This window comes from Phascolarctos cinereus, unplaced genomic scaffold (assembly GCF_003287225.1).
Source record: "Phascolarctos cinereus isolate Bilbo 61053 unplaced genomic scaffold, phaCin_HiC Scaffold_5;HRSCAF=322, whole genome shotgun sequence".
In the NCBI taxonomy this organism is placed as follows: domain Eukaryota; kingdom Metazoa; phylum Chordata; class Mammalia; order Diprotodontia; family Phascolarctidae; genus Phascolarctos; species Phascolarctos cinereus.
Window position 1 is genome coordinate 289,197,035 of NW_027555958.1, and position 23,874 is coordinate 289,220,908.

Here is a 23,874-nt window from a genome sequence, read left to right on the forward strand (position 1 = left end):
TGGGCTTGAAATCAAGAAAGACCTGAGTTCAAAAGCAGCCTTGGGTGACCTGCCTACAGTTGCATGGCCAGTATGTATCAGAGTCAAGACTCGAACCCAGATCTTCCTAGATTCAAGGCCAGCTCACCATCCATTATGTCATCCTACCTCATCCCCAAATGAACTGTAAAATCTTTGAAGGCTGGATGCTGACTCTCACTTCAGGTGAAAAGACAACTTGAAAACTTAAAAAAAAAAAGTTTAATTACTGCAAGGGGATTCTGTATGACTGAAGAGCTATTTAGAATTGTTGATTAGTTTGTAGGAATTCCCTAGACGCCTGCTTTGACAGTCCTCTTCCATCTGCTTTGTGTATCTCTCAGATACACATCTTCCTTTCTGTCACAGTGTCTGATTATTGCCCTTTCAAAATCTTGCTACCAATTAAAAAAAAAAGGAAAAGAAAAGAAAAGAAAAATGAATGCTCAGAGAAAAACAGACTGATGTGATCTAGCCGAGTTTATGTACTGTTCCTAAGATAACTGGATTTTTAAAAATAATGTTGAAGTTGGACATGAAAGTCAAGTTGAAAAATTTTTAATGGGTTTTCCTTGTCCTTATTCATAGAATCTTAGGGTTTGGAGGGGCATGGAAGGTCCATCTAGCTCGGCCTCCCACCCACCACAGTTGCTGGGGCCTCCTTTATATCCCTAGCATTTAGCACAATGCTTGGCACCTAATAGACTTAATAAATATTTATTGACTGAATGGTGGGAAGAGCACTGTGCTTTTTGTTGGAGTTCCTGGGTTCAGGAGTCTGAGTTCAAATCCTGCCTCTGAAACTTACTAACTGTGTGACTGGCCAGGTCTCTCAACCATTCTGAGCTTGTTTCCTTATCTTTAAAACAGATATAATCATATTTGTACTACCTTGCCTAGTCCCTCTTTATGCTAGTACATTCCCTCTGTGATTATCTCCAGTTTATCATGTATCAGTTTTGTTTGTATATACTTATTTGCTATCTTTTCCCCATGAAATTGTGAGCTCCTTGAGGTGGTCGTGCATATGCCCGTACCTTTGAATGACTGTCAGTGTGTATGTACTGAGCTATCAATGATTTTTTTTCTTTTTTGCCGCTCCTCCCCCCAGGCCTGCATTCCTCCCAGACCCCAATGATGGAAGCCTGTATACACTTGGTGGTAAGAACAACGAAGGTCTGACCGTAAGTGTCTTGACTTCACGCATAACTCTGGAAGCCCCAGACCTTTAGACTGGCCAGAGATCTCTGAGTAGCATTACTGTTGGCGGGATGCTAGTGACAGAAATGGATGAAGGCATCAAGGATATACCACAATTGTGGAACTGACATCCCCCCCTTGGGATTACTTACCTCCCACATTTCTCTTCACATCATGATTTAGCCTGTAGAAAGCTGATCTACAGAAGTGATTGCTTTTGAACTTTAAAATATGTCATCAGTACTTAGAATAGCAGTGCTCTTTGGTGGTTGTGGGAGTGGGGAGGATATGAAGGAGTGTGGACTCTAATTCTAAAGAATATCCCCTTGATCTGAAGATTAATGCAAGCTCCTTGGGGGTAGGAACTGTTTCTTTTTACCTTTATATCTCCAGTGCCTAGTCCTGCACATAGTAGAGGTGGGGGAAAGTGGTATCTCAAGAACCTCACAATTATCTGCCTGGGAAGAAAGAAGGTCGAACACATACACATAATACATACAAGTAATTATTGTAGAAATATACTAAAATCAATAGAGAAATAGGTAGAGACTAGAAGAAAGAGAGACAGTAAATTTGGGGAGGGAAGTCAGAACCAAAGCATTTCAATTATGGCGGACAGATTATAAAGACAGGATTAAAGGCAAAGTAAATAAACTTAGCAGTTTTAAGTCTGGGTTGCATGAAGAGAGGAAGGGTAGGGGAATAGGATGAGAATATTCTAATTATACATTATTAGTAATGATTCCATTTTTGCCACCTTCCTATCTTTTGTAAAATTAATGGGGTGGAAACAGAGGTAGGTAACATCATAGTAGCATATGATGGAGGGAAATACACAATTAACAATCATCACTATGATTGTGAGTGGGATGAACTACCCAAAAAATGAGAGGGGTGGCCCGAATGACTAGAGCAGGGGTGGGGAACCTATAGCCTCCAGGCTACCTATGACCCTCTAGGTCCCCAAGTGTGGCCCTTTGACTGAATCCAAACTTCACAGAACAAATCCCCTTAGCCAGCAAAAAAATAAATAAATAATGCCCTTAATAAAAGGATTTGTTCTGTAAAGTTTGGATTTAATCAAAGGGCCATACTTGAGGATCTTAGAGGGCCACATGTGGCCTCAAGGCCAACGTTCCCCACCCTGGACTAGAGTATAATTATTTAGGCCTGAGACAAATTTAAAGTAGCAGGGGTGTTAATCATAACGTAAGAAAAATCTGTGGTAAAGATATACATGGCTAAAAGAGATAAACAAGAAAGCTCCGTGATATTTAACGGCACCATAAATAATGAAATGACATCAGTATTTCATACGCATGCACTGAATGATGATAATAGTTTGCATTTATGTAGTGCTTTAGGATTTGCAAAATGTTTTACAAATAGAATTATCTCATTTTAACAGCAACCTTTCCAAAAGATTATTCATTATAATCACAGTAGATTTATGCCAGGAACGTGGGTTCAGTTCAATATTCAGAAAACTATTAACATAATAGACCATATTGATAACAGAAGCAATCAAAATCATAGGATTATCAATAGATACAGAGAAAACATGACAACACTCATTTATGTTCAAATAAAAGATTATAACACTCATTTATGTTTTTAAAAAAACAAGAAGCATAGAAATAAATTAATCTTTCATTAATATGACAACTGATAGCTATCAAAACCCAAAAGGTAGCATTATCTATAATATGGAAACTTTTTCTGTAAGATTGGGGCTAAAGATGCCTACTATTATGAAAGATACGTAGTATACTAAGTAGTGCAGTTCAGGGAGATCTGGACTCAGAGTCAGAATGACCTGAGTTCAAATGCTGCATCAGGCACTTACCAGCTGTGTGATCTTGGGCAATCATTTAACCTCTATCAGCTAAAGTGGGAATGATAATAGTACCTGGGAGGCCAGGGTTGTGAGGATCAAATAAGATAACGTGTATAAGCACTACATAAATGCTAGTTATTATTCATTTTAGTTCTAGAAATATTAGCTCTAGAATTGTTCCTCAAAAATGTCCCACGTAACGTTTATCAGGTTAGCAGAAATGGCAAGAGAAAACAATAGGAATTGTAGGGAGAAGTTGTGAGAAGACAAGAATATTAATGCACTATTGATGGAGCTATCGTTGGTTCAATCATTCTGGAAACCATTTTGGAACTAAGCAGAAAAATTCACTAAACTATACATACCCATTGATTTGGTAGAACTATTAATAGACATGTATCCCAAGGATATCAAGGAGAGAGGGAAAGCACTCATATGTATAAGAATATTTGTAGCAGCAATTTTTAACAAAAAAAACTGGAAACAAAATAGGAGCCTATTAATAGGGAAATACTGAACAAATGTTTGAATATAATGTTTGAATATAATGGAATTACAAGAAATCATGAATGTGATGGGTTCGGAGAAATACAGAAAGACTCATATAAACTGATACAGAATGAAATGAGCAGAAGCAGGAGAACAATTTACACAGTGACCACAATAATAACGTTAACAGAAACAATTCTGAAAGACCTCAAAAGTCTGCCTGTAGCTGCAACTGTCCAAAGATTGGTGATGAAACCTCTGCTTACCTCTAGGCAGAAAGGTGACAGACGAGGTTTAAACTGAGACATTTGTTCTCAGACATGGCCAATGTATTGATATAATTTGCTTATCCATATGTATTTGCTGCAAACCATGGAGGGAAGGTAGATTAGTTGTCAGTGACAGATATGACAAAAAGATCATTAATAAAACTTTTTTAATATGCTGAGAAAAAAAAGTTCTGAAGGGGATATAGGGATTTTGTTACTACCTTGTTAGTATCTGTTTCTTTTAAAAAATGCACAATTAACAGAAGTTTAAAGTTTCTTACAAAATCCTCTTTTCTATTCTTTATACCTTGAACTGTTTGTGTTTATTAAAGATTAAAATCACAATTTAAAAAAAGAAAATTTAAAAAACAATCAACAAAAAAGTCCTCCTGCCTGTCTGTATACAATAAGAACATCGAGCTGTGCATTTTCACGCCTATGGATTGATTTGCTTTATTTGACTGTATTTATCATGGTAAGGCAGCTGGGTGGTGCAGTGTATAGAGTGCTGGGCCTGGAGTCAGGAAGACTCATCTTCTTGTGTTCCAGTCTAGCATCAGACACTTATTAGCTGTGTAACCCTGGGCCAGTCACTTAAGTCTGTTTGCCTCAGTATCTTCATCTGTAAAATGAGGTGGAGAAGGAAATGGCAAACCACTCTAGTATCTTTGCCAAAAAAAACCCCCCCAAAAACCACAACCCAAATGAGGTTAAGAAGAGTCAGACGTGACTGAAAAAAGTCTGAACACATTTATCACAATGGGTTACTCCATTAGGAATTGTGGTGGGGAGGGGAAGGTGAGTCAATGGGAAATGAGTGATTTTTTTTTTAAAGAAGAGAAGTATGTCAGTAAAACATTAAAAGAAAAAGCCCTTTCAGAGGTGAAAATATCTATTAAAGTCTGGAACTAAGGGGAACTTTTCAATACTCGACAGAAAGAGCCTGTTTTGTTTTGTGTTTCAAGAATACTGGGGATTCCAAAAATAAAATAGAAACAGGTGTTTGCCTAGAGAGTTTGCAGATGTTAGTTGTGAACCTAAGGGAAAAGAAGCAGTTTTATGATGAAATACAGTTTTAAAACTTTTGACTTTTTATGAAATTCTTTTCTTGGCACCCACCATAATGTAACATTTTTTTTTTACACAAAACTTCCCATCCTTTTTTTTAAAAATGTGTAGAGAGTTATTTACTGCAGAAAACTCTTTAAGACTCCCCACACACATACCTGAAATTCAAGTGGAAGTTCCTTCTACTCAGATTTAATCTCCTACTCCTCTTCCCTTGAGAAATAATCACATCATTCTGCTCTGAGTAGCAATTCCAGTGTTACTTTCACAAGGCAGAAAAGAAGGGTTCTTTCTTCTCCCCTTAGAATGTGGAAAGTCGCGTAACCCTTCATAGCCCCAAAAAATGCTGTTCTCCAAAGGCCATTATACCCTTCAGCAAGGTGACCAAATAGGCTTTCTTTTGTGTCTCCAGAACTCTGTGTTGTTTCTGTGTCAGGGATTTTTAATCTTTTCTGTCATGGAGCATAAGAGCATCTTTGTGAGGCAATCTGGTGAAATCTTCAGGCACTCAACTCTGAATAATGTTTTTAAATGCATAAATAAAACAAAGGACACCAATTACATTGAAATACAGTTACCAAAATATTTTTTTTAAAACACAAGTTCATGGACACCAGGTTGAGAATCCCTGCCCAAGTCTTGCCTTCTCCATAGGTGAGGGAAGGGGCAGAGGGAGGGAGAGAATTTAGAACTGAAAATAAAAGTTTTAAAGTAAAAAAGAACCCGTGCCCTAGGTAAAGGAAGCTGATATCTTAGAAGGGACAGGCACCTGGTGACTGCTTTATGTGTGTAGCAGAAGTGAGAATGGAAAAGCCTGGACCCCCTCCACCTCACTTCTGTTTGCCTCCAGCTGCTAACCATTCTTCATTTCAAGTTTTCAAGTTTGAGTTGAGGAAGTAGTCAACAAAACTTTTCTCTTTTTAGCAAAATTGCATAAGTGAAACAGACTGTCTATTAAGATTGTGAAAATTACTCAAGCTTTTAAATTTAACTTGTTTTCCTTTACCTATGTATTCATCTTTCTAGAAACTTCCCTTTACCATCCCAGAACTGGTGCAGGCATCCCCATGCCGAAGTTCAGATGGGATTCTCTACATGGGTAAGGAATTTCTATGTTCAATGCCTTCTCTATGGCCTATTAAAAATTAGCTCCAGTAAGGGGATGACTAGTTATCAAAAATAAAGTTGCTTCCTTTTCCTACTAACTAACCCTCTTTGGACCAGGCTTTCTTGCCTTGAATTGTGTGAGAAGATGCTCTTCAAGCCATTGGCTCAGCTGAGGTGGCCCAGTGGCACTAGCACATAGAATGCTGGGCTTAAAATCAGGGAGGCCAGAGTTCAATACGTGCCTCTTATTTGCTAGCTGTGTGACCTTAGGAAAATCATACAGTGTCTCTGAACCTCAGTTTCCTCATCAGTGAAATGAGAAGACTGGATGCTAAGATCCTTTCCAGTTCCAAATTTAGGAGATCAGTTGAGGAAGTGAGAGACATTGTACATCAACATGGTTGCACACAACAAGCTTTAATTTTTCATGTTTATATTTTGTTTTATTGAAACCTTTTATTCCATGTCACATTAATTTCAGAATTAATATATAGTCATGCATATATGCATATATTAATTTATGAATGAATATATGCATGTATATATTATATCTAAACATATACAAATTATATATACATAATATAATATATATAAAGCATATATATTTCTGGATACATTTATTTCTGGATGAATATATATACTCAGAAACTAATATATATATATATCATTGTATATTTATATAACTAATTAGTATATTATATAATTAAAATACATTCATTCAGAAATTTATATAAATGTTACAGTTAATGATATATAATAATCAATATATTTGTTCCTGAATTAATATCTTAAACATAATTATTATGCAATTATGTATTTATATATTATATAATTAATATATGTATATACGATATATGTATGTGTATTTCTCCCCTTTCCTATCTAGCAAGCCTTTTCTTGTAACAAAGGTTAAAAAAGAAAAGTAAAGTACAATTTAACAAATCCACTTGACTACAGTAATCACGTTTGACAGCATATGTGGTATTTCACAACCCTAGTCCTCCATTTCTCCAGTGAAAGAAACCTTTTAGCTGCTCTATTGGCCTGCCCAGAGTGATTTAAAGATTATGCCATGCTAGGTAGAAATTGGCTGAAATTTAAAGTGAATACGATCATCTGAGCCAAGGAAAGGAAATCAAACTCTATTCATTAAAGGTCTGTCTTGGTATTTCCTGTTATGGGGATGGAGGGGGACCATAGACACATACACACATACATAGATACATATACACATATGCATAGATATACATATATGCACGCTATAAATATATATACATACACATTAGATAGATAGATAGATAGATAGCAACACAGCACTCAACAGCTTATCTAGCATTTAGCCTGTCTTTCAGTTCTTAGGAAATTCAGCTTTTTGAGAACATCAAGTCATCTTCTTCTATCTTACTACCAAGATGACAATAAAAATAATAATAAAATAATAACAGCTAGCATTTATATAGGGCTTTAAGTTTTCAAAGCACTTTCCAAATCAAATCCCATTTGATCCTCACAACAGCCCTGAGAAATGGGTGCTATGATCTTCATTTTACACTTGAGGAAACTGAGGCCAAGAGTGGTTAAGTGACTTGTCCAAGGTCACACAACTAGTAAGTGTCTGAGGCAGAATTTGAACTCAGGTCTTCCTGACTTCAAGTCCAGTGCTCTCTTTATTGTACCACCTGGAGGAAAGCTGCATTTAGCTGGAAATGGTGATTCCTCATCTGTAAAATGAACTAGAGAAGGAAAAGGCAAACCCACTCCAGTATCTTTGCCAAGAAAACTCCAAATGGAGTCATGAAGAGTCAGACAGGATTAAAAAATGACTGAACAACAGCAAAATACCCCACTTCCAACCTCTTCTCTGGAACTCCACCCTCATCTGGAATCTCCTGTCTCCCAAATAGCCACAAGGATTGGTACCTGCCAGCCTGTAAATTCAGGAGTGGAAAAAGAATCAGGTAGACCCAAGGACACCCCTCTCTATAACATGCCTCCCTCTCTTCCACATTCACGTTTGGCATTAAAAAAGCATCAACTTTTTTGTTTTTGAGTGGCTGGAAGCATTTCTTACTCTGGGATGCAGGATTTGTTTAAGGCTTTCCCTGGGAACATTGCATCCCCTTGCTTCCATACCTCTGAGAATGCCCTACTAGACTGGTATGTCTCTTTTACGACAGAAAGAGCCTGTTTTGTTTGTTTTTCAAGACTACTGAGGGTTCCAAAAATAATATAGAAACCGGTGCTTACTAAATGAGTTTGCAGATGTCAAATGTGGACCTAATGGAGAAGAAACAGTTTTATGATGAAATTACAATCTGATTTCCATGGTCAGTAGGATACTTCTATCTCAGTGATGCTCAGAATCAGCAGATTTAGTCAGAGTCTGATTGATTGGGTCTGAAATCATCTTTTTTTTTTTCTGATGCAATTGGGGTCAAGTGATTCACCCAGGGTCACACAGCAGGTGGTAAGTGTCTGATGCCAGATTTGAACTCAGGTCCTCCTGACTCCAGAATTGGAGTTCTACCCACTGCAGCATCTAGCTGGCCCTCGAGATCATTTTCTGCAGTCTTCAAAGGGTTGCCCAGTAATTCATCCCTTGCGTGGCTCTTAGAAAACTTCCCTGTCATATTCTCTAGTGTAAAAGCTTCCTTACATTAGGCCATTCAAGGTTATTTGAGAGCTCAATGGCTGCCTGGTTCATCCTTTAAAGAAGTGCAAATCATTGCAATTTTCCTCCAAGCTGCCTATGGCAAAGACCTTTGTCCCACTCCATTGCCAAGGCTTTGAAGAAACTTTGGAGATTGTCGCCAAAGAGAGACCCAGCCAATAAATTCTAAAAGCTTTTATCATACGTGAATTTAACTTGGCAGGGGGCTGAACTCCAGGACTGTGGAGGTGGGATAGATGAGGAGAGAAGCCAAGGATGCATCTGGATCAGCATTACTCCAAGGACGAAGATACAGACAGATCTCTGGAGGGCTAGGATACAGTCAGTGGGTCAGCAAGCATTAAGTAAACGCTTACTGTGTGCCAGGTATTGTCCTAAGTGGAGGATACCAAGAAAGCACAAAACATTCCCTGCCTTTAAGGAACTCACATTCCAGTGGGAGAGACAACACAGAAATAATCAAATACAAACAGTGGTTGAGAGGTAAACTTAGAGGGAATGGCGCTAACATCTGGAGGTGAGGGTGGAGAACCAGGCTTTCTACAGAAGATGAGATTTGAGCTGAGTCATGAAAGAAGCCAGAGAAACCAAGAGGTAGTGGTGAGGAAAGAGCGTCGGCGGCCCGGGAGATGGCCAGTGCAAGGGCCCAGAGGCAGCTGATATACAGGGTCCCAGCCTTGGGGGCAGTGACCTTCAGACCTGGCAGGAGAAGAAAGGTGACTGATGACCCAAGGGAGAGGTTCCATCTTCTCTTGGCTTCCAGGTCGTGCCAAACTCTTTGGTATGGGACACCTGGACTCTCCCTATACAAGAAGGCCAGACATGAATGTGGAAGAGAGGAAGGCGTTTTATAGAGAGGGGTATCCTTGGGTCCATCTGATTGTTTTTCCACTCCTGAATTCACAGGCTGGCAGGTACCAATCCTTGTGGCTACTTGGGAGAGAGAAGATCCCAGGAGAGGGTGGAGTTCCAGAGAAGAGCATGGAAGTAGGGTATTCTGTTGTTGTTCAGTCATTTTTTAATCCTGTCTGACTCTTCATGACCCCGTTTGGGGTTTTCTTGGCAAAGATACTGGAGTGGGTTTGCCTTTTCCTTCTCTAGTTCATTTTACAGATGAGGAAACTGAGGCAAACAGGGTGAAGTGACTTGCCCAGGGTCACACATCTAGTAAGTGTCTGAGGCCAGATTTGAACTCATGGAGATGAGTCTTCCTGACTAGCTATGCCACCTGCCATACCAATCAGAAAATGCGATCTCTCTAGAAAAGAAACTTCATGTCAGAAAAAAGGCTAGGTCCAGGAAACCAGAAACATTTTAGATCTCAGGCATTGAGTCCACAATTATTGCTATTTGGAAGATGATTTTTTTCTTTTCTTTTCTTTTCTTTTTTGAGCCTCTCTTCAGATATTTTTTTCCTCATAGGATTTTAATGCCAAGAAAAGGAAATGTGATCTATGGACAGATGTCAAGCTTATTATTAACATAAATGAATGCAGGATGGGGCAGGTAGGTGGCGCAATGGATAGAGTGCTGGGCCTGAAGTCAGGAAGACCTGAGTTCAAATCTAGCCTCAAACACTTATTATGTGTGACCCTGGGCAAGTCACTTAACCCTAATTGCTTCACTTTCCTCATCTGTAAAATAAGCTAGAGAAGGAAATGGCAAACCACTCCAGTATCTTTACCAAGAAAACCCCAAATGGGGTCACAGAAAGTTGGACAGGACTGAAATGACTGAACAAAAAAGTGCAGAATGCTTGTGAAAGCCAGTTACATCTTTAGCAGGTCCTATGATTCATGCACAGTGTGTAAATCTCCACAGTGTATCCGGGTGCTCTAATTCCAGGAACCTCATGAAATAACCAACACTGGCTAAATTACAGAGGAAGTAAATCTGTGTCAGGCTCTGCTTTGCTCTGTGATGAGGGAGACAGGCAGATAAACAGAAAGATCAGGATAAGTAGCAAGTATCCAGAGTTTTTTCTCTTTTAAATTTTAATTCCAAAAATCTTTTATTGCTGCTTTTGTTAAACTTTTGCTAAACTTTTCCTCCCCTGCCCACAGAGCCCTCCTTTACAGCATGAGGAAGACCAACTAACATTGGTTATTGGTTAACAACATGTAGGCCATTCCAAGCCTGTAGTCCACCACCTTTCTACTGAGAGGAAGGAAGTATGTTATAGTTAATTAAACCTCTGGAGTAAGGCTTGGGCATTCATGCAGTCCTTTCTACAGAGTAATCTTATTCAACACACTAAGATGTAGTTTTTCTAGGAATGTGATGAGTCATGCTTATCCAATCACACGTACCCAGCTGTGTAGGTCAAGCTTGACTCAGGCTAGCCTAGTGGTCTAGGTTCAGGATTAGAGTGGAGAAAGCACTGGGCCTGAAGTCAGGAAGACCTGAGTTCAAATCCGGCTTTTTAACTTATTAACTGTGTGACCCTGGGCAAGTCACTTCACCCTTTTTGCCTTAGTTTCCGCATCTATAAAATGAGCTAGAGAAGGAAATGGCAAACCACTCCAGTATCTTTGCCAAGCAAACCCTAGATGGGGTCACAAAGAGTTGGACACTACTGAAAAACAACTGAAAAAGAGATACTCATAGATCATCTATCAGTTAACCAAAGGAAGCTAACTTAGCCATAGCTAGGGAAGGACATTCAGGAAGGATACAGCACTGATTAGAGGCAGCTAGGTAGAACAGTGGCAAAAAGTGCTGGAGCAAGAATCAGCAAAACCTGACTTTAGATCCAACTACAGCCATGTGATCTGGAGCATCACATAACCCCTGCCTGCCTCAGTGTCCTCATTTGTAAAATGGGAATAATAATAGCACCTGCCTCCCACATTTGCTGTGAGGATAAAATGAGTTATTATTTGTAAAGCTTTGTGCAAACCTTAAGGTGTTATATAGATGCTGTCTGTTATTATAGCTATTCGTGATTTGGTTGGGGGCAGCTTCTTTACTTCTGTGTTTGCCTTGATGGCTCAGTGGTGTCAATGGACAAGTTCCTGACTCCCTGTTCACTGGCTTCTGTGTGTAGGCTACCAGGAAATACAGCAGGGGTTCAAGCCTGAGTCTTCTGAGACAATTAAATCTCCAGGATGATAGTATCATTTAGGGAAAAACTAGTTCAGCCTCACTGGGGTAGGGCCATGGGAAAAGCCAGCACGGTCTATGTGACAATAGCCTTGGGAGAGAGTGTTCACACCAGCACATTAGGTGATTGAGGTCAGGGTGTATGAGGCCATGAAAGAAAATCAGGCTTCCTGGTCCGTAAAGGGCCATCCCCTGTGCTGTGTGTACTGTAGCCAGCTGCACTAACCGCTCAATTTATTTTAGCGTTTTTAGAGCATTCTGCTACATGCAGTGGCTGTACTGGACCCTGAGGGAGATGCAGAGATGACCAGCTCTCCCCTCAAAGGGCATAGAATCTGGTAGTTCTAGGCTTTGGCAGCCTAGAAAGACCTGGGCTCAAGCCCTGCTTCTGACACGTTCTGGCTGTGTGACCCAGGACAAGTCACCTAACATCTCAGTGTTCCAGGTAACTCTTAGAACAAATTTCAGAGCAAGAGCCTGCCTACACTGATACTTTCCTTGCCACGAGTTCCCTGTACAAATGAAATTAGAAGTCCAGTCCAAAATCTGTATGTGTGTGTATACATACACATACTTATATAAATGTATAAAAAGTCATCACAGATACCAGTTCCAGTTGTATGTGTATATTTATATGTATATGTGTGTATGTGCATCTGTGTGTGCGTGTGTGTGTGTGCATGTGTGTGTGTGTATATATATAGCGAGAGAAATATATATGTGTATGTGTGTGTATAGTAGTCATTAGAGATACCTATTCTAGTTATGTATGTATGCATGTGTATGTGTGTGTATAGAGAGAAATATAAGTGTGTATAATAATCTCACAGATACCAGTTCCAGTTTACATATATGTGTGTGTAGTAATCATCACAGATACCAGTTCCAGTTGTCTATATGTATATGTATGTGTATGTATATATATATATGTGCGTGGAGAGAAAGAGAGACATATGGGTGTGGGTGAATATATATGCCCACGTATATGTATACACACCCATATATGCACACCCATGTAAATACACACATGTACATACATACATATATACATACACACATAGTAGTCGTCACAGATACATGCCAGTTTTGGTTGTAGACAGCATATTGTCTGTTGGGGAGGAGGGGTGGAGACAGACCTATAATATAATGAGTTGCCAGTGTAGAAGCTCCCTGCACTGATAGAAACTGGCATCTCACCTACAGTTTAGAATATGAAGTCACTGAGAGATTGTGACTGACCCTCAGTCAAACAGGGGTGGAACTTGACCCCACCAGGTCTGACTGACTCTCTAGCTGCTCCTTCTTTATATAATGACTAAATAATCATTGGGATGGTGGGAAGGGTGAATGATTGAAGAGTTGGAGTGCTACATGTTCCTTTTTTTGTATCTCAGAGTTCATTGAAAAAAAAAATCACCCATTGTAGACCGAAGTGGGCATACTCAAAATTACCAGTCAGTCAGTGAACATTTATAAAGCACCTACTACATGCCAGGCATTATGTTAAGCACTGAGAATACAAAGAAAGATAAATGATAATCCCTACCTTCAAGGAGGTTACACTCTAATGGGGGAAGGCAACATACAAAAAGATAAAAAGTGGATGAATGAGGAAAGGGAAGGTACCCAGCAGGAGGGGGTCTGTAGGGGTGGAATGATAGACAAGAATTGCAGCCAGGTGGGACGTGAAGAGACTTTTGGCCTAGGCACCCTCCTTAAATGGAGTTTTTGGGAGAAATCCTCCAGGCTTCATTCAGAGGGAAGGGTCCTAGGAAAGAGGGTAGTGACGATGCAGGGCTAAAGTGATCTTCAAGGATAAAGAGGTTCCTGGGGTGTGATGCAGAGGCTCAGAGGAGTAGAGGCAGGTGGGAAACGGTGACAGCTCCCCTCAGATGTTTCCCTACCCCTGTGAGCTTTGGCCAGTTCTGCTGTGGTCTGGTGATGATGGGGATCAGCCAAGAGTCCCCCACAAAAACATGGCCTCAGCAGAGTGAATGAAGGCTCCCAGGCATCATGGAAACTTGGGTCCTCTGTGTTAGGATGTTCTCCCACGGAGCAGCGTGGTGGTTTCTTTGGACTGCGGGCCTCCATCTCTGATCACCTTTTAAAGAAGGCTTCGTGTCCTTTCAGGTAAAAAGCAGGACATTTGGTACGTCGTCGACCTTATGACTGGAGAGAAGCAGCAGACTTTGTCCTCGACATTTGCAGAAAGCCTCTGTCCATCCACCTCTCTTCTGTATCTTGGACGGACGGGTAATAATGATAATTAGTAATGATGACAGTAATAATAATAGCAGCTAGTGTTTCTATAGCACCTGCTACGTGCCAGACGCTATGCTAAGCACTTCACAAATATATTTCTTTGAGTCTCACGACTATGCTTTGAGATAGGTGCTCTGATTATCTTCATTTTGCAGTTGAGGAAACCAAGGCAAACAGAGGTTAAGTGACTTGCCTAATGAAACAAAGCTGCTAAGTGTCCAAGACTGGATTTGAATTCAGGTCTTCCTAACTCCAGGCCCAGCACTCTACCCACTGTGTCACCTAACAGCCAGGCAAGAGAATTTTAGGTGTTTTTGGGACAAAGTAGATTTCTTCTTGCTTTTTTATAAGAAGGCGTGGGCCAACTTTGTGATCTGTAGAAGCTGACTATGTTCTCTGAAGCATATTTGGGGAGAGAGATCTTCATCTGAGCCCATTGATTATACCTAAGGGGAAAAAATGATGTGGCCTTATTTAATTACTCACATATTCCCAGTTGTTCTTGATCGAGGGGTGGACTCTTGTAATATAAAGACACTTTAAAATTTACGGTGTCTTGTTAAGACAGTTTTCATGGCTGAAGCAGAGACAACCAGGCAGGCGAGCTGGGTTTGAGAGGGATTAGGGGATTTGTGGGAGCCTTGGCAAAGAAGTGTTAATGGAAAGAACAATGGATTTGGAGGACATGGTTCCAGATCCTGGCTCTGCTACTTAATGGCTGTAACATTGGATGAGTCATTCTACTTTTTGGGGCCTCAGATTCCTCATCTGCAAAATAAGAAGTTTGGGTCTAGGGTCATCTAAAGATGCTTCCATCTCTAAATCTATGAACCGATGATTGATCTTTTTTTTTTTTAAGAAGGTAATGGGGTTAAATGACTTGCCCAGGGCCACACAGCTATTGGCTGAGGCCGGATTTGAACTCAGGTCCTGCTGAAGCCAGGGCCACTTTGTTGCCCCACCAGTGATTAATCTTGAGAATCAAAGTTGTGTAGTGGAGAGGTGGCCAGCCTTGAAGTCAGAAAGACCTGGGTTCAAGTCTTGTATCTGAGCTTAGTGACCGTGGGCAGGTCACTTAACTTCTCAGTTACTAAGTCACTCTTGGTGACTATGAATCACAGAGAAATTGATGATCTGCATTCATAGGGCAAGTTTCCACACTAGTGATACCCCATACTGACACAAATCGCACCTACAACTCCACCCTGTACCTAAAAAGGGTGATCTTAAGCCATGACTTTGGATTTTTTTAATGTAGAGAGCTATTTACGTTGTTCTTACTCCCCTTCTCCATCCTTCTTCCACATTCCTCTAACTAAACTCCCTAAGGCAGTGCCATGACCCTTGGGAGTGAGTTACCTACACTCTGAATATTTGAGAAAGGGAGCTGTGTATCAATGAGCTCTTAGTAAACTTCCAGTGGCAACTCTGAACTCAGTCGAATCTCTCCTGGCCCCTAATCATTTTTGATGGACCTTTGGAGCAGGAGTAAGCAAGCTTCCTAGAAATGATCCCTAGCTGGGTAGGGTTATACAGATATTCATCCGTGTCCATAGACAGAATTGTGAAGTGAGACATAAGAGTGGAAGGAGTTCCATTGATTATCACACCTCACTTAAAAATAACTACCTTTGTTGTGTAAGAATACTCCTTGATTGAATCAGCCTCTCAGAAATGAGTATGAACAGGGCTTGTGTACTTCATTCAGAATCAATCAAAGCCATTGCTTGAGAGACTTCTGTCACAAGCTGTGGAACTTGTATAAAAAAGAAGATGCCATCTCTTTTATTTATCTATCTATTTATTTTTAGTTTTAATATTCACTTTTATAAGATTTTGAGTTCTAAATTTCCCCTCCCTCCCCTTCCCCAATACGGCATGCAATCTGATATAGGCTATTTGTATACAATGACATTAAACATATTTCCACATTATTCGTGTTGTGAAAGAAGAATCAGAACAAAAGGGGAAAATCACAAGAAAGAAAAAAACAAAAAAAGAGAAGATGCTATGCTTCTGTCTTCATTCAGACTCCATAGTTCTTTCTCTGGATGTGGATAGCATTTTCCATCATGAGTCTTTTGAGATTGACTTAGGTCATTGCATTGCTCAGAAGAGCTGAGTCTATCAAAATTGGTCATCATACAGTGTTGCTGTTACTGTATACAATGTTCTCCTGGTTCTGCTCACTTCACTCAGCATCAGTTCATGCAACTATTTCCTGGTTTTCCTGAAATCTGCCTGTTCATAATTTCTTATAGAACAATAGTATTCCATTAAATTCATATACCACAAATTGTTCATCCGTTCCCCAATTGATGGACATCCCCTCAATTTCTAATTCTTTTGGAAGTCACCATCTTTTAACCAGATACTGAGAGGAAGAAACAAGGTCATATAAAACTTTAAGAACCGTTTACAAAATAAAATACTATTAAGAAAACAAAAGAGCCAGCATCCCAGGGACAGCTAACCAAAGGAGAAAGGAAAGATAAGACTGAGCAGTAGCAGAGAAGATTTTGACGAGGGCCATTGACCCTTCAGGTATTTCAGAGCACCAGATTCAGACTGATTCCAGCCAGTTGTACTCACTTACTCAATAGTTATGCAAAGTTCCAATGAAAAGATTTACTCTTTATCCAGCTTCCCTTCCCAGTGCCTGTATAACCAAAGACACCATATTATAATCTACTTCTTTGTTACCCACACATTTCTGGAAACCTGAATATTGCCTCAACTACAAATAGGTCTGGGATTGGCTTGGAGATAGATAAAAATATAAATTAGAAATATAGTTAGAAGTGTAAATTAGATAGAAATATAAATTAAAGAGTCAAACTTCTGCCTAAATGTTAGGAATTTTCCTAGCTGGGGACTCAGAGTAATTGTGATCGTACTCATAACTTTTTATTCAAATTATATTCCCTAAAACCAGTGAGATGGACACCACATGGACCTTAGGGCTCATCATATTTCCCTTAGGCATATCACAACTATTACAATAACACTATTTAACTGACTTGCTTCTGTGAACAAAGTATAAATTATATAGGATTTAAAAAACAAAACAAAACATTGTTGAGGGGTAGTTAGCAACTAAACTCTTCTCAAATGCTTCCTTGTGGGATGGAAGTCACTCTGGGTTCTCAGAAGTCATGCTGGTGGAGTGTAAAGCCCTGATAGGTCTTACTAAGCTGGAAAGTACAGGCCCACTGGAAGATTATGCAATTGTAATATGAGGCCTAGCCTATCTAAATTCAGATAGGTTCATACATCACCATAAAGTTGGTTACACCTCATGATACCAACTAAGGTGTAAGGAGAGACGGGTTTTGATGTGTGGTCATTGAAAGAATATTCACATGAAAAAAATCACAGTTCTTGTGAAAGTGCTTTCTAAATCTAGGATAAGACTTATCGCTATCTCTTTTTATTTATTAAAAAAAAGTTTTAGTGATATCTTTTATTTTAAACATGGCAGTGATTTTCAGTAATCATTCCTTACCTTCCCCCCCATCCCTGAACTCTTCTAACAAGGAAGAACAGTTAAGCAAAGCCAATAGTTGTGACTCAGTAGTTGTGCCTGACAGCAAGCTTGAGGAGGGGGCCATGTTTCATCATTTGGTCTTCTAGAGCCAAGATTGGTTATTAGATTCTTGTCTTTTAGTAAATGTCTTCATTTACATTACTGTAGCCATTTTGCTTATCGTTCTTCCGGGTCTGATGAATATTTATTTCCCCAGAGTACACCATCACCATGTATGATACAAAGAGTCGAGAGCTTCGGTGGAATGCCACCTATTTTGACTATGCGGCCACTGTACCAGAAGAAGACGTGGAGTACAGTAAGAGTTGGAAGGACCTGTCATAGATAGATAGATAGATAGAATTTATTAAGTGCTTATGATGTGCCAGGCACTATATGTATAAATACAAGCAAGCAAGACAATCCCTGTCCTCAAGGAATTTGCATTCTAGCGATGGAGGGAGTGAGGAGGGGAAGAAAAGGTAATACATAAAGGGAGGCTGGAAACGGGCTGTGGGGGAATGCGTGGTGTGAAGATGACTGTAAAGTGACCTGGAGGCTCAGTTCTGAGCAAGCTCAGCTTCCCAGGGTAGAGATCAAGGTCTCCTTGGGCATGTTTCTAGAGAGGAGATAAGAATGAGGGACAGAGTTCAGCCAAAGGAGTGGTGTGGAGTTGGCTGAGACATGAGCAAGGAGGGCTGGTTGCAGATGAGATAAGATGAGAGCTTGCTTTTCAGAGTCTGGCTTCCAAATATGCTGGTTTGGGGTGGAATTAGGGAGGGAGAGCTGAGGAGGACAGCTGGAGGTCAAGCAGCATAAGGCAGAGATATCCCAGAAGTGGAACTTGGGGTGCTGGTCTTTATTTTTTGACCCAGGGGGAAAAGGTAGCTTCTGAAAAATGGGATTTCTTTCAAAGCCCCTTTCTTGCCCAGATTCCCAAATCTCAGGTAGTGCAGTGGTGCCAAACAAGTAGAAATGGTGGCCACTAAACCATACATCAGGATCTCTGGGGGCTGCACTGTGACTTAATTTTAAAATATGATGCTATCAGGGGCCGCTGGGCAGCACACTGGATAGAGCACCGGCCCTAGAGTCAAGAAGACCTGAGTTCAAATTTGTCTTCAGGCACACTAGCTGTGTGACCCTGGGCAAGTCACTAAACCCCAATTACCCCTCACCCTCCTCCCTCAAACGATGCCATGTGTGTTTTATTGTACTTTTATTTATTTTGTTAAATGTTTTCCAATTACATTTTAAACTGGTTCAGGCTTCCTTCGGGTGGTTGTGGGCCCCAAGAGGGTCTTGGGCCTTATGTTTGACATCCCTGACTCTGGGCATCAGGTATTGGACTTGAAGTCAAGGAGACCCAAATTCAGATTCTGCCTCGTTCACTTGCTAGCAGTGTGACCCTGGACAAGTCACAGAGTTGATGGCCTCTACTGTCCCTTCCAGCTCTGAGTTTATGATCTATGACTATCTCCAGTAAGGAGAACTATTGCACAAATCTATATGAGCAGAATCCTTAGAGCTAAATGGAGAATGTTGAAACTTTAGGTAGGGAAGGAGGGAGCTCTGTGTCAGAGAGGAGACTTAGCTGACCAGAGCTGAAAGTGCCCAAGCATGTGATAGTGAACAGGGGAGCAAAGTTTTTTGCCATTCCTAATAATGGATATATAAACGTACACTCCTTCCTTCATCTCTAAACTAACACCATGCATTGGCATCATGGAAATGCAGCATTACACATAGGCAGTTGGTTAAATGACATTGCATCAGGGTGCACACTGTTTCAATGGAGTTTGCCTGTCATTTGCTTTATGACAAAACAGTGATGACTTAAGAACTCTGATCAATGCTATGACCAATCACAGTGCCAAAGGACCCCCTCTTAACAGAGAGGTAATGGAATCCGGTGCAGATTGAGACATATATTTTTTGGACATGGTCACTGTGGGAATTTGTTTTTCTTAACTATATTTGTTTTTAACAGGTTTTGTTTTTGGTTTTTTTCCCCCAATAGTGGGGGAGGGGGAGTAGGAAGGAAAGAAAATAGATTTTTGTTCATTAAGAAAATTAAACTTTAAAAAAGTACTTTGAAAAAAATAAGTGCCATGCCATTTTATGAGAAAAAAAAGGTGGGGGGACTGAGGCCATGTTATGCAGAGTATGCTTATATTTCTCTTTATTGGCTAAGTTGAATCAGAAATGAGAATCACTGTTGTTTTCATAGCTTATATCCTAGAGAGGGCCTAAAGTTTCTCTGTGTTTTCTGGTCCCTTCTCCCTTCCTGGGATGTCTCCTTGTTTAAATGCTAGCCTCTGTCTTCTCGGCTATTTGTAGGCACGATGTTTTGCTGTGGGTCTGATCTTCCTTGCAGTTTGCTTGCTAAATTTTAAAAGATTGCCTGCTAAAATCAAGACCAATCAGACATTCCCATCCCTGTTGCCTGCTTCCTCGATGTTCACCTTTGCTTGTTGAATAAAGCAATTAAGAACTTTGCCTGGAAAATTGGCTTTGGGAGGGAACCTCCTCCATTTTATATTTGCGGACATTTCTCAAGTCTTTGTTTTGTTTTGTTTTGTTTTTTCACTGAGAACCAGGCAGCATTCCAAATTCTATGGACTTGGTGGAGCTCATGCCAATCAATGACTTTCTGGAAAGATGGGAAAATGTCCACATCAGATTAGATAAAAAAATTCCTAGTGTCACAATGCGGCGCATCCTAATGTCATCGATTAGAACTGGCAGGGATCTCATTGGCCAAGTAGTCCTGTTTTTCCATTTTGGGTAGGAAAAAACTGAGGACCAGAGAAATTAGGCACCTTGCCCAGAGTCGCACAGACAGTAGGAAAGAAAGGAAGGAAATAAGCATTTATTAAGCTCCTACTCTGTACCAGGCACTGTGCTAAGTGTTATCTCATTTGATTTTTACAACAACACTATGGGCTAGGTGCTATTACTATCACTGTTTTACGGTTGAGGAAACTGAGGTTGATAGACATTAAATGACTTGCCCAAGGTCGCATGGCTACTAAGTGTCTGAGACAGGATTTAAACTGAGATGTTCCTAACTCTAGGCCTAGAACTCTATCCAGTGCACCAGCTAGCTGCCTCGTTCAGCAGAAAGTGGAACTTTGCCCCCTAGGTCCGTTATCTCTAAATTCAGTAACTCATCACTGCTGCCCAATATCTTTGGTTTTTCCCATCTGGGCTACTATCACATGTCCAGTGGCCACCGATAATGACAGAATGTGGGTGTGGAGGTGGTTTGAGAGTCTGCATGAGCTTTTGTGTGTTTCTACCTGCTTCAGAGATGTCCCACTTCGTGTCCAATGGGGATGGGCTGGTGGTGACTGTGGACAGTGAATCTGGAGATGTCTTGTGGATTCAGAATTATGCCTCGCCGGTGGTGGCCTTCTACATCTGGCATCGGGAAGGCTTGCAGAAGGTGATGCACACCAACGTTGGGGTGGAGACGCTGCGCTATCTGACCTTCATGTCTGGCGAGGTGGGGCGTATCACCAAGTGGAAATACCCCTTCCCAAAAGAGACTGAAACCAAGAGCAAACTGACGTGAGTCAGGGGATGGGGTCGGAGTTAGGGAGGTTTGGGGTTTAGGTTTAGATTTTCTCTGCTGGGAGACGATGATGATGATGATGATGACAATGACAACAATAGCTAGCATTAATATTAGCACTTCATGAAGTGCTATGTAAAATACTTTACACTGTTTTATTACCTTACGTGACATTAGATTTGTTACATTTAACAACAACAATAATAATAGTAATAATAATAATAACTAAAATCTATGGCAGCTAGGTGTCTCAGAGCACCAGGCCTGGAGCCAGAAAGATCTGCATTCAAATCTGGCCTCAGACACTTCCTAGCTGTGTGACCCTGAACAAGTCACTTAATCTTGTTTGCCTCAGTTTCCTCATCTGTAAAATGAATTGGAGAAGGAAATAACAAACCACCCCAGTATCTTTGCCAAGAAAGTCCCAAAAGAGGTGATAAAGAGTCAGACGCTACTGAAAAATGACTGAATGACAACACCGATTTAAAAAAAGAAATATAGAAATGTGGTTTTGTAAGTCAATATGTGGCCCTCAGGGATCCTTATGTATTTTGTTTCTACTGTTTCTATTTGAGTTGGATACCACCACCACTCTAAATGATTCATTTGCCAGGTGAACCATGAATGGATTTATTTATTGGGAAAAGGAATGTTAATAGAAGAAACATCATTTCCCCCAAAACACAAAACATTCTACTTTCTTTCTTTTCTTTTCTTCTTCCTTTTTTTTTTGAAGTAATTGAGGTTAAGTGACTTGCCCAGGGTCACACAGCTAGTAAGTATCTGAGTTCACTGAACTCAGCAAGATGGGTCTTTCTATTATAGGCCTGACACTACCCACTGTACCACCTAGCTGCCTTTTTATTAGTACTTCAACACATTAAAATCAGAAAGGAACTACATTTTAACCAGGGTTAGGCCACACTCCAGTGTTGTGGAGGCCGTGTGCTTGACACTTGTGATTTAGAGGTGCCTTGTATTTCTGCCTTCTGTCCTCTGTCCCTTCTTTCTCCTAGGCCCACCCTCTATGTTGGGAGATATTCCACCAGCCTGTATGCCTCCCCATCAATGGTCCATGAAGGAGTTGCTATTGTGGTAAGTGAGTCTAGCATCTAATTCATCGCTGAGTTTTTTGGGGTTTTTTTTGTTTTGTTTTTAGGCAGTTGGGGTTAAGTGACTTGCCCAGGGTCACACAGCTAGTATCAAGTGTTTGTTCTGAGGCCAGATTTGAACTCAGGTTCTCCTGACTTCAGGGCCGGTGCTCCATCCACTGTGCCACCTAGCTGTCACCGCTGACCTTTTTGTTTTTTTGAGACCCTATCTCACCAAGGCTCAAAGTACGGCAGCTACTCAAAGGCATCATAATTATAAGCCAACATTTACATAGTATGTACAATGCGTCAGGCGCTGTTATCTTGTTTCATCCTCACAACAACCCTGGAAGGTTTGCTGTTCAGTCGTTTTCAGTCCTGTCAGACTCTTCGTGACCTCATTTGGGCTTTTCTTGGCAGAAACACTGGGGTGGTTTGCCATTTCCTTCTCCGGCTCATTTCACAGATGAGGAAACTGAGGCAAACACAACTAAGTGATTTGCCCGTGGTCTCGCAGCGAGTGTCTTAGGTTAGATTTGAAATCAGGATATGTCATGTGTTCAGCCCAATTTCCTACACTTTATCATCAGCATTGCACAAGGTTTGTCATTTTCTAACAGCGGTGCCCTGGGCCAATACAGGATACTGACGTGCCTTTTAAGTGGAAGAGAATCATGTCCAAGCTTGAAGGAAGATTGGGAAGAGACGCGTTGATCTCAGATCATCCGGCCCAACCCCAACAGGAATCATGAGTCCTCTTTAGAACATCTCCTGTCCTTTTCTTCTTTCAGATGAAGAAACTGAGGCCCAGGAAGACAGCGATTTGCCCAAGAACTCAGGGCAAGGCAGGAGCGTCAGGGACAGAAATTGGGCATTATCCTGCTAGGCCTGGAAGAGTGAACGTGGCCAGGGTAGTTTTGGTGTTGCCTGTTTGATTGGACTGTAATTCTTTGAAGATTACTAATCTTCACATTAATAAGTAATATATTATATTTATATTATGAATAATTGTTAATCTTCAATAACCAGTGTCTGGCAACTCTCAGTTAATCAGAGCGCCCAGATCCCCGACTAGGCAAGAGTTCAGTGCATTTAGCTCAGTGATGTCAGTTTATCATATCTACAAAGTGTGCTATGTAGAAAAAGCTGCATGAGGTAGAGGAAAGAGCCCTGGGCCTGAAATCAGGAAAATCCTGAATTTGAATCCCATCTCTGAATCTTATTTTTATGTATGGTTATCATAATACCTATTGACATTACCTCCTAAGGTTGTTGTGAAGATCAAACAAAAAAGAGGTCTGTTTGGGGTTTTACAAATCACAATGGGAAAGAGTACTGGCCGTAGAGTCAGAAGATCTGGGTTCAAATTCCATGTCTGATGCTTATTGCCTTTGTGACCTTGGAGAAGTCACTTATGTTCTTTGGGCCTTGGTTTCCTCATTTGTAAAATGAAAAGGTTGGAGTAGATGGCCTCTAAGGTCTGTTCCAGTTCCAGATCTGTGATCCTCTATACATCCCAGATATATCAGATGTGAAAAGAGGTGATAATAGCATTTGACTCTCACCAGTCCTTTGAAGGTAGGTAGTAGAAATGCTGTACAGATGAGAAAACTGAGGCTCAGAGGAGTAAGTGATTTGCCAGGGTCTTGAAGCTAGT

The 23,874-nt window shown here is 40.6% G+C and overlaps 1 protein-coding gene across 1 annotated transcript in view; it reads left to right on the forward strand.

The window, feature by feature from the left end:
- ERN1 (endoplasmic reticulum to nucleus signaling 1) overlaps window positions 1-23,874 on the forward strand; it is a 120,089-nt gene that overhangs the window by 66,972 nt on the left and 29,243 nt on the right. The window contains exons 4-9 of the mRNA XM_021002504.2: window positions 1,130-1,202; window positions 5,908-5,980; window positions 13,892-14,014; window positions 17,767-17,868; window positions 20,861-21,122; window positions 22,143-22,221. Of these exons, the coding sequence (XP_020858163.1) occupies window positions 1,130-1,202; window positions 5,908-5,980; window positions 13,892-14,014; window positions 17,767-17,868; window positions 20,861-21,122; window positions 22,143-22,221 (712 nt within the window). The remainder of the gene's footprint in view (window positions 1-1,129; window positions 1,203-5,907; window positions 5,981-13,891; window positions 14,015-17,766; window positions 17,869-20,860; window positions 21,123-22,142; window positions 22,222-23,874) is intronic.